General features: G+C 43.3%; 1 protein-coding gene across 2 annotated transcripts in view; it reads left to right on the top strand.

The window, feature by feature from the left end:
* The window catches only part of ttc28 (tetratricopeptide repeat domain 28), a 134507-nt gene continuing 122375 nt past the window's right edge, over positions 1-12132 (top strand). For both annotated transcript variants that reach the window (XM_030435986.1, XM_030435985.1), the window contains exons 1-2: positions 1-300; positions 8778-9140. In XM_030435986.1, the coding sequence (XP_030291846.1) occupies positions 271-300; positions 8778-9140 (393 nt within the window). In that variant the 5' untranslated portion in view covers positions 1-270. The remainder of the gene's footprint in view (positions 301-8777; positions 9141-12132) is intronic.

Raw genomic sequence — 12132 nt, 5'->3', positions numbered from 1 at the left:
CACCAGGACACAAATTCCGCTATGGGGAGAGGAACATGGCGCACTCACTCTGGATTAACTCTCCCCAGGAAAAGCTTCGGAGCTCGGCCACATAGCGCACAACTTCCCCCGTCTCCTCGACACTAATACCGGGGGGGAGGCTGTGGATCGAGTTCGGATGGTTCGGTTCCCCGTCCTGCCTCGCTGCTGCTGCTGTGCTGCTGTTGGTGCTGGTTCTATTGGGGGATGAAAGTTCGGAGCTGCCGGGTTTAGCAGAGAAGAGGCAGCGGGATGGAAAAGCAAAGAACCAGGAAAGAAAAGGTGAGAGTGGAAAAACACCGCGGAGAGTTTCAGTGTGGAGGAGTTTTACAAGATGGCTCAGAGAAGAGAGGTTCGACCAGACAGACAGAAAGTTCTGCACAAGTTCTGGTGACAGTTAACGGACCGACAGGAGGAAGTACTCTGAGCCCCAGCCCGAGTAATCTATTACAAGTACAAGTACTCATTTTATCTCAGTGTTTCTCAATTTCAGAAGAAAACAAATGATATAAAAGAGTTAAAAGCTGAAGCTGGTAAAGTTTGAGCACATTTTTAAAGGTGCAGTCTGCAGATTATGGGAAGTTATTTTAATCAGAAGTGAAAAATCTTCACTAACTTAAGTAAACTTAAAAAATAACCTTTTTATTTTCACGACTGGATAAACAAACTGACTTTAAAGGGGCAGTATGTAGTTTTGTTGAAGTAATTTAAGTAACTAAACTAAATAATCAAACTGATTCTGTTTTCTTGACTGAATGAACTGAAGATTTAAAGGTGCATTTTGCTGTTGTGGATAATAAATGTTAATTTAGAAGCGAAAAATCTTCATTAACTAAAAAACTCAACTTAAAAACAAACTTTTTGTTTAAGTGACTGAATAAACTGACTTTAAAGGAGCAGTATGAAGTTTTGTTGATTGTTATTTTAATCAGAAGCGAAAGATCTTCAATAACTAAATGACTAAATTAACTTAACGAATTGTCTTTGTTTTCATGACTGAATAAACAAACTGACTTTAAAGGTGCAGTACGTAGTTTTGATGGAAGTAATTCCAAATCAGGATTTTGACAGAATAATAGAAAAACTCACGAGAGGTTAATGAGTGAAAAAGACTTTAATTAATCATGAATCACAGCGACAAAAACAGTAAAAACATCCGTCAATGAAGGTCTTTCTCTTCGGATTAAAATGTACGTAGTGCTCCTTTAATGCTGCAGCTGGATAAGATCGAGTACAGATGGAAGTTTTAATCAGGAGCGAATGATCTTCATTAACTAAATAATCAACCTCTCTTTGTGTTCATGACTGAATAAACAAACTGACCTTAAAGAACAACATAGTTTATCTGTTTTACTTTGTTTACATGTGGCGGACCCTGCCACCTTTCTAGCTTCAGACAGTGTTCTGGGACTTTATTTCCTCCTGAGAGCAGCTTGTTTATTCACTTATGGAACAAATACATATTTATGAGTTTGTATTATTACCTTAGTATTATTAGACCCGTGTTTTCACCGCTAGCACGACTGGAGCCTCGGACCCGGGCGGTCGAGGGCTAGGTGGTTAGCATGCTAACATCAAAACTGCTGTTTCTTCACATTGTGTTGATTATTTTAACATTTGCAACTAAAATTCTTACATATTCTCCCTTTTAAAGATCAAAAGTACACGTGGGAGTAAAATTATACATATATTTACATGCACGGACAGTTTATACTGTATATTTTGGGTCAACCGATCAGTTATTAAAGTTATTAAATAAATATAATCGAGTGTAAGTACAATATTTAACGTCCTTGAGTAAAGAACTCGACATTCACACCAGGTTCAGTTTGACTGACCAGCAACAACAGAGAATACAAATAAATAAAAACATGTAATAATGTGGCTGCTGGTTTATGATTTGTGATGTAATCTTTAATTATGGACGATTCCTAATTATTATTTCTACACAGGAAGTCAGTCAACTAATGAAACTTCTGATCCTGGGAACATTTTGCCCTCAGCCCAACTTTAACTTTCAGTTTTGTCCCAAAGATCTCTGAAAACAGACAAAAATGGCCAAAACAAGGATTCCAAAACTGCTGAAATATAATATTCACTATACGATCATATATGACGGAGAAAAATCAGAATCATGTGCAGAGATCCGAGTCTGGTTCTGAGCTGCTCGCACACAGAACAATTTACAGGAAGACAGAAACGGACTCACAGCTACAAAACAAGGCCGAACAAAGAGAAGTTAAAAATACACACAACTGTTGTGTTCATACCAGCAGCTGGAAACATGAGAACATATATAAATATATATATATAAGTTTATATTTATAATAATAACGATAACAACAACGTACAATTCCATTTTAGTGGTTCAGTTTTGAGGTACTTTTACTTTGCTTGAGTGTTTCCATTTTCTATGTCTTTAGAGGTAAATATTGTACTTTACAATAGACTGTATAATACTGTACTTTATTCTGCTACAACTAATCGATTACTTTTAGTAACTTTGCAGATTACATGCTGCATCAGAGCCAAGGTAGACGATTGTTCATTTATGTTATTTTATACAGATTCAGAGATTAAATGAGGTAAATGCTATACACAGTGTATATATATTCACTGTGTAATTAGCAGTTAAGTTTATTTTTTTTACCCATCAACAGATACTTAAAGACTTTTACTCAAGTACGTATTCGTGTTGGTGACTTTCACTTTCACCGAAGTAACATTGAGCACAATATCTTTACTTTTACTGCAGTAACTTCTTATTTCACACGCTTTTAGACCAACAACGTACAATTTCTACATACAAGTGAAAAGTATCTGTAAATTTAAACGGACAAGAGCTTCAAATATAAACATTTTAGTGCTTCAGTGTCTTGAGGGCAAATATACTTTTTATTCCTCTACAACTAATCGATTACTTTAATTACTTTGCAGATTACATGCTGCATCAGAGCCAAAGTAGAGGATTCTTCATTTATTTTATTTTATACAGATTCAGATTATAAACACGCTGATACTTATATCAGAAAAATGCTGAATATCAGATCTGATATCCAGTTTACTGTATATGTATATATTTACTGTATAATTAGCTGTTTAGTTTATTTTTAACTCGTCAACAGATACTTCAAGACTTTTACTCGAGTACGTATCCGTGTGGGTGACTTTCACTTTCACCAAAGTAACACTGAGCACTATATCTTTACTTTTGCTGCAGTAACTTTGACTTCACACACTTTTAGATTCCTCATGTTCAGTTTATATAATCACACCTCGCTGCAGCTCGCCGTCTCACCTACAGTGTGACTAACGTGATCACGGGGTCACGTTCAGCGACCGTTTCCTCTCCGGCAGGTTTTCAGTTTCTGTCTGTGTTGTTCTCCAGGAATGTTTCGACTCTGACCTGAAGCTGGAGTACAGGGGAAGGGTGTGTGTGTGTGTGTGAGTGTGTGTGTGTGTGTGTGTGTGTGTGTGAGTGTGTGTGTGTGTGTGTGTGTGTGTGTGTGTGTGTGTGTGTTGTTCCTCCGACTCTTTCCCGTCCGTTCTGCTGTTCTTCTTCTTCTTCTACACATTTGGTCCATTTAATCAAGTTTCTCAAATTCATCTCAATTTCAGGCTACTTACACTTTACATGAGGAGAATGTTATTCATCCTGAAGGCTAAAAAAAAACACAGTAACATCAGAATAAAATGCAAAAAACACAACAGATGAAAATAAAAGTGTAAAAGAAGAAAATGCTGAGATCAGTTTGAACACAGAAATAAGAAGTTTTCATACTTTATTCTTCTGCTTAGGGACGTTTTATACTTTTCACTTCACTTCTTTTGTTCCACAAAGTTCTAAATGATACAAATGATATGATATTATTAAAGCCACATTATAGAGAAATGTTACCGCTGTCCTGAATACAAACCAAATGTCTGTAACGTTTTGTAATGTTGGTGTTAACTACAAACAAACTCACGACATCACAACAACCTTTTCTTCTTAAAACCCACTTTTATAAACTCGCTCTCAGACTATTTGTTTTTAGTTCCTCCCTCGCTGTCTTTTTCTTTTCTTACCATCCTGTACTGCTTTTATTTGTTATCTTTAATCTGTTTTAATTCCTTTTACTGCCTTTTTAATATAATATGTTGAAAACATGTATGTGACGCTGTGATCCGACCCATCAAAATGATCCTGAAGCTGTTATTTTATGGTAAAAAAGTTGCACAATATTGCTTTAATTATGATATTCTTACATTAATAAAGCTTTATTGATCAGAATTGAGCATTACATGACATGAAAATGTGTCGCAGGACGATATCAGAGCGTGCGTGGGAACAAACTGGCGAGGTTAATGGAAAAACAGGAAAACAAGCGACACTGACTAAACAGCAGGAGGTGTTGTGACAAGATCAAACTTCAGCTCCGCCTCAAACGCTCGTACACAAATCTAACCTCTGCTCTGAGAAACAAACTTTCGGACCAGCAGAACCCACCCAGCACCGCAGAGAGACTTCAGTGTAGTCAGACTTCTGTTTAAAACACCGTAACACAGCCGTGTTTATAACCGACCCAGTAATGTAAACTCACTCCTCTCTGTACTTTTTTTTGCCTCCAGGCTCCGTTAACTGGTCCAACAGTAATAGGCTTAGAGATTTACGTCCCAGTTCCATAATCGTGATGTGTGGCCTTCTTTGTTTATTTCACCAAACAACGCCCCGGTAACACGTTCAACAAGCTCTGCTCCACATCACGTCGGTCCGGTTCGGTCATGAAATGTGATGGTGTTTAAGAGAGCGGCTGAGAAGCGAAGCACCATCAGAGGACTGATTTATGGAAATGTGCTCAGTGAATTGTGTCACAGAACACCTCAGGGCTGCAGCTACCAGCGAGGACACTGAGCTCATGTCCCTCCATGTTTTTCTCTGTGAATTTGGGATTATTTTACGGGACGGATGAAGTATTTTTTATGGCTTAACGCCGGCGACAGCTGAGGCCCGAGGCATTTATCTTGTCTCGTACGTCTGTCTCATTCCTGTGAACGTGATATCTCAAGAAGTGCTTCAAGGGAATTTCTTTAAATTGGGCACAAACGTCTTCTTGGACTTGTGAATGAACTGATTAGATGTGGGTGGTCAAAGGTCAAAGGTCAGGGTCACATTGGCCTTAGCTCCGTCACGTTCTCGGGATCACCATATTTTAGGAACGCCTGAAGGGAATCGCAGTATCGCAGGGTCTTTTTCAGGGATGGAACAATGGAGCATGAGTTGGACAGGCGGTTTGGACACCGGACCATCTTGGCGAAGAAGGATCTGAACCGGAAGGTGAAGGTCTCAATTTACCAATCCAACCCTCACCTGTGGTCACGAGCTGTGGGTAGTGACCCAAATTACAAGATGGTGGATACAAGTGGACGAAATGAGTGTCCGCCTTATGGTGGCTGTGCTCGGATTAGAGCCACAACTCCATTGGTGGTTCTGGCATTTGATCCGGATCTCTCCTGGACGCCTCCCTTTGGAGGTTCTCTGGAGACCCTGGGGCAGACCCAGAATCCTCTGAGGGGATTATACATCTCATCTGGCCTGGGAATGCCACGGGATAACCTGGAAGACGTCTGGAATACCCTAATGCCGCCGCGACTTGACCCCGGATAAGTGGAAGACAATGGATGGAGTTCAATACTGACCTGAGGACAGAAGCTGCTCTGGACTCTGCTGGTAGTTCACTTCATCTTTTGTCCTCCGGGCCCACCAGAAACAACAAAAGTGAAAGTTCCTTGTCGTGGCTTTAAAGAGTCTCATAAACAACAATCTGAATATTTCATAGTTCAGTGATCAAAGATATTCCTGTAGTTCCTCAGTTTATCTAAAACCTGGACTCTCCCCTCACTGTCACCAGCAGCATGAATAACTGTGTACAGTTTAGGCTTAAATCTTGCTTTTAACAGTGTACGGCCTGATTGTGCATGATTCCAAATTAATCACACCACCATCTGTCAGAGGCGCACTTAATTAAAACTGCCACGAACTCAACTGTGAGGAGAGAAGTTGTCGGGGTCTCCGGAGGCGCCGGAACTCAAGAAATTAATCTTTATTTTCACGGTTGACGAGCCAAGATGAAGAAGCTCGATGCCAAATGAGTTGTTTGCTCCAGAAAACTCTTTTTGACGACTGACAGCTCCGCTGTGTGCTGAAACTTTTTCGTGACTGATTTGTTCTGCTCTCTAACCTGTGACAGGTTCTCGTTGAGCAGGACTGGACTCTGACCGGCCGCCAACGAGTCGGACGGTTTCAGCGTTTAAAGTCTTTAAAGTCTGAACGGACAAATGAGGCTCATCCTGTTCTAAAATTCTCAACTAGTTTTACTGGACACCTTATTGGTCCATCCATCCATCCATCCATCCATTCATCCACCCATACATTCATTCATCCATCTATCCAAACATCTGTCTGTCCATCCATCCATCCATCCATCCATCCATCCATCCATTCGGCTACCTGTCCGTCCAACCAACCATCCATGCATCCAAACATCTGTCTGTCCATCCATCCATCCATCCATCCATCCATCCATCCATCCTTTCGTCCATTCATCCACCCATACATCCAAACATCTGTACGTCCAAACTTCCATACATCCATCCATCCTTCCATCCATTCATCCACCCATACATTCGTTCATCCATTTATCCAAACATCTGTCCATCCATCCATCAATCCATCCATCCATCCGGCTACCTGTCCGTCCAACCAACCATCCATCCATCCATCCATCCATCCTTTCATCCATTCATCCACCCATACATCCAAACATCTGGCCGTCCAACCATCCATCCATCCATCCATCCATCCATCCTTCCATCCATTCATCCACCCATACATTCGTTCATCCATCTATTCAAACATCTGTCTGTCCATCCATCCATCCATCCATCCATCAATAAATCCATCCATCCGGCTACCTGTCCGTCCAACCAACCATCCATGCATCCAAACATTTGTCTGTCCATCCATCCATCCATCCATCCATCGTTTCATCCATTCATCCACCCATACATCCAAACATCTGTACGTCCAACCATCAATCCATCCATCCATCCATCCATCCATCCATTCATCCACCCATACATTCGTTCATCCATCTATCTAAACATCTGTCTGTCCGTCCATCCATCCATCCATCCATCCATCCATCCATCCGGCTACCTGTCTGTCCAACCAACCATCCATCCATCCATCCATCCATCCATCCATCCTTTTGTCCATTCATCCACCCATACATCCAAACATCTGTCTGTCCATCCATCCATCCATCCATCCTTTCGTCCATTCATCCACCCATACATCCAAACATCTGTACGTCCAACCATCCATCCATCCATCCATCCATCCTTCCATCCATTCATCCACCCATACATTCGTTCATCCATCTATCCAAACATCTGTCTGTCCATCCATCCATCCATCCATCCATCCATCCATCCATCCGGCTACCTGTCCGTCCAACCAACCATCCATGCATCCAAACATTTGTCTGTCCATCCATCCATCCATCCATCCTTCCATCCTTTCATCCATTCATCCACCCATCCATCCAAACATCTGGCCGTCCAACCATCCATCCATCCATCCATCCATCCATCCATCCATCCACCCATACATCCATTCATCCATCTATCCAAACATCTGTCTGTCCTCCTTCCGTCTCTCCATCTGTTGGTTTAAAGTGTTCTGATGTCTCCTGTGAGTCTGACAAACACTTTTTTTTTTCTCTCCTGAAGTTTTCTAAAAGTTTATTTCCAGTGAATCATCAGAGCTACAAACAGCTCTCTGCCTCTCACTCAAAGCCTCTGGGTGATGCGTTTTTTAAGTTTTAGGAATCCCTCCAGTCTGCACATTTTAAGTGTATATCTGAACAATCGTGTGTGCGTGTGTGTGTGTGTGTGTGTGACAGAGAGAGAGAGGGAGAGAGAGAGAGAGAGAGAGAGAGGAATAGAGGGAGATAATGAAGGCCTTGGTGTAAGGCTCTGGTGAAAGGACAAATTTGGAAACACCAGATCAGGGAGGGAGGCAGCGTTTCAATGTTAAAGCTACAGAGAATAAACCTCAGCGAGCTCCAGCAGCTGTGACAGGAGCGAATGAGAAGAACAGAAGCCTCGTCTGACTCTCTGAGTCTGACTTTCCTTCTCTCTGTTTGTCCCTCGGAGGAATTCAAGCCGAAAAAGAAAAAGTGCACGCAGCAGTTTGGTGTCCCATTTGCCAGAAACTACAGTATCATATCATGCAAATGAGGCTTGCTTCAGTTTGGGCCAAATCCCGTCTGCAATAAGATGTTTTTTTATGACTTATGTAACAGCAGCCAAAAGCACATTTCTTCTGTCTACAACACTGTGGGCACAAAGCCTTTTCTCATCTGGTCAATCTTTAAAAGGCTCTCTGAATGACACGGCTCAGAATATCACATAATCAGTATGTACTCCACTGGCAGGTCTTGTGTTTCTAATCAATACCTGACGTGGGATCAGATCAGTGCACAGACTACTCCAACATTTGTGGTGTCAGAAAAAAACATAAAGAAGAATGAAATAATAGCCGTCAGTCAAAGTAATAAGAGAAAAGTTTGGAAGTCCTCAAGTTTAAGAAGCTCGAGCAGTTAATCAATCAAAACACTTCTCTGTTGGTGATTTATGGAGTTGTTGTTATAATCATCTCTCCTTTCCTCCCCTCCTCTCCTCTTCTCCTCCTCTTCTCCTCTTCTCCTCCTCAGTTCTCTCTGTTTGGTTCTCGCTCCACCAGCAGAACCACCAACCCTCCCTCTTCATCCTCCTCCTCTTCCTCCCCTGTGATCCCATCAGCCCCATCGGTGAAGAGGGTGGACCGACCACCGTGCGCCGGCGCCCCCGGCCTGAGCAAGGCCGAGTTCTTGGAGCGCGTTCGCCGCAGTAACCAGGCGTGCCAGCAGGGGGAGTACGCCCTCGCCGTGCATCTCTACAGCGAGGCGCTCGCCGCCGACCCCCAGAACTGCATCCTGTACAGCAACCGCTCGGCGGCGTATCTCAGACTGGGCCAGTACAGCACGGCTCTGGACGACGCAATCAAAGCACGTGTCATCAACCCCAAATGGCCCAAGGTAAGAGGTTTGACCCCCGGTGACCCCTCGCCGCCCAATCACAGCTCTGTAAATGGGTTTAATGTGGCAGCAGAGTGGATGTGTCCATTAAGATGACACGTTTCGCTCTGTTGGAGCTTCTTCTGCTGTCGGATGTAATCTTTGCTTCTTTCCTGTTGTTGTCCGACTTATTGCCTGACAGATTTTAATTGGCGGCTCAGAAAGAAAGAAAAGTGAGTCCTTATTTCTCCTCTGTCCGTCTCAGATCCTGTCCTCAGCTTGTTTTTGCTGTTCTTGTGATTGTTACCGGTGTTCGGGAGCTGAACACAAGCCTGCTATTTAGATGCCGCAGTCCACATGTTGTGCTTTTGTAGCGTATAATGTGAAGCTTGTGCTGAATAGCCTTTTTCTTTGTTTGACAAGTGTATTCGAGAGGCAGGACACACAAATAACTCAGCGTAATGAGACATGTCTGTAAATACGTTGGTGGAAGGAGAGCCAGTGTGGCGACGGCGATGGTGATGGAGACCTGAACGAGGAGACAGACTGTCAGAGGACGGCGGATAATAACCTTCAGATGTAGTGTTGGACAGTTTTTGTTCCTTATTCCTGCTTTGCTGCCGTCACATTTTATTTAAAACCTTTCAAACACAGGACAAAATTAAGTAACCAATCAGTTTACGGCCCAGAAAGACTTCTTCCATACGTGAACAGTGAAAAAAGCGTCTGTTGAACACTGGAAACATCTTTCGATTCAAGTTAGCTCGATGCTAAACTGTGCGTTAGCCGGCTCAGTTGTTGGAGTTCTCCAGTGTTTATAGTCGGTATGGCCCGGATCCGATACTGCATCATTTATTATTAGAAACTAGACCCTGCTACATGCATGCAGCTTAACAAACAATAAACATCTATAAATGTCACATGACTTCAACAGATGTTCACACTTTCTGTACTCCAGTAAAGTAATAGATTACAGGCTCTGACATACTCAGAGTATCAGAGTAAAAAGTCTCCCTCTGAAGGACATTTAAAGCTCTCGTCATATTAACTAAACCAAAGACTATTAAAGTTAAAGGTAGAATCTGTAGGATTTGTCCCAGCTGTTCCTGAACGCACCACAAAGACAGTTGATTGTTGAGTCTCATTCCCAGGACGTCAAATAGACACATGTTGGGTTGGTAAAGCGTCCCGAGCAGCAACAAAGAGAGAAAATCAGAAACTCTCTGCAGATACGAGACACTAACACGCCTTTTCTCCACATTCCAGTCTCCCTCTCTGTCTGTTTACGTCTGAAATCAGTCGTGTGATGTTGCCGAATAAAAATAATCCATAATTCACCTCAAATGCATCAAACTAAAGTAACGACCTTGTTTTGAAGACGTGAGGAGGAGAAAGGATAAAGTCACGTGGACTCTAGTTTCATGTGATCTACCGTCGATCGTTCATCACCTAAATGATCGGCCGGTCTGACGTTCTCTCCTCGTCGCCTCTGAAGTCGTGAAAATAACATGAACTACTTTCACAGTTTTAATTTCCAGCGCCGTGCGGCGGACCCACTGATGTGTGCCGTGTTATTAAAATGTGCAGAGTTTCCCATTCAGAGCCCTTCTTCCCCCCTTGAAGTGGCTCTTCACATGCGCCGACACCGTGAGGAAGTGGAGGCTGGTGGAGGGGACTCCTTTTAAAGCCATTCAGAGGAGGGGGGAAGCAGGAGACCGGGCCTGCCAGGCTACCTCCGTCTGGACGACTGGGGCCGGGCCAGCTCCACTCCACTTCCTTTCTCTGTGAGAGAGAATGGACGGAAGTGGTGTTTGGGTGTGTATACGCGAGTGTGTGTGCGAGCGAGGGAGCTTTGCACGGCTGTTATTTTGTTTTTCAAACCCCGGCTAGGCCTTGGCCTGAGTTTGGCACTTAAAGACAATAACAGAAGCAGCATTCCTTCGTGTGTGTGTGTGTGTGTGTGTGTGTGTGTGTGTGTGTGTGTGTGTGTGGTTTGTGTAGCGGCGGTGTCATAGCAGTGGGCTTGCCGCTGCATTCGCCGCGGGTCAAAGCCGAGGTCAAGACTAATGAAGTACCAATAAGAGCGAGTCTCTCTGAGGGCGACGTTTACTTCTGCCTCAGCTCTCTCTTTCTGCTCTTCGCCGGGCGCCTCTTTTCCTTTTCTTCTTCTCTGTTCGCCTCCCACAGTTTGTCCCGTTGCTGCCCCCGTCGACTCCTCTGTTGGCACAACAGGCTCGAACACACACCGACTGTATCTCCCCCACACACACACACACAGGTTCATGGGAACAGAGGGGTGTAACTGGTCAGAAAGTCCACACAATGTGTGTGTGTGTTATCTGGATGACGGCGCGGCGCAGAATAACAGAACTTCTTTGCATTTTAATGTTGTTTTCCTGTTGTTTTTTATTTGCGGCTTTACCTCTCTTCGTCGGTGCTTTCAGTGCCGAGCTTTAGAGGAGAGTCTTTTGTTTCTTTTGTGATTCAAATGAAGTCACATCGCAGACGTTAAAAACTGCAGCCGGAGCTGAAAAGCCCTTCCTTTGACTCGTCTGAGTGTTTTCTCTCCGACAGACTCGACTGTTTTGTGTCTGAATGTTCGCCGTCATCCGCACACTCGCTCTGTGGGTTTTTGTTTGAGTTATTTGGTCCTTTTTGAAAAGAGGCTTTTTTTTCTCTCTCCCCTCCATACAGGTGCATTTATTCAGATCCTTAAGCTCTGTGTGGTTCTGGGAAAACTTTTTTGCTTCTCCACACAAACTGCTTGTACTTTTTTTTTTTTTTGGTTCTCGCAAATAAAGACGTCTGTTCGGTCTAGAGGAGATAATAAAGGCACAGCGGCAGATCTACAGCTGCAGCCCTGATCCGTATCGGAGGATAAGAAGGCTGCGGGAGTTACCCGTGTCGACCGAGACGAGGCTGCTGGTGAGAAATCGTTGATATCGCTCAGTCAGGTGGAGCTTTCTCTCTCAGCAGATGGAGGTCGTTCAGTTGTTCTTTTCTTTCTGAGCTC

The sequence above is a fragment of the Sparus aurata genome, chromosome 12 (genome assembly GCF_900880675.1).
Source record: "Sparus aurata chromosome 12, fSpaAur1.1, whole genome shotgun sequence".
NCBI classification, from domain to species: Eukaryota; Metazoa; Chordata; class Actinopteri; order Spariformes; family Sparidae; genus Sparus; species Sparus aurata.
Note: the sequence above shows the minus strand (reverse complement) of the source record. Positions and strands in the feature narration are given on the sequence as shown.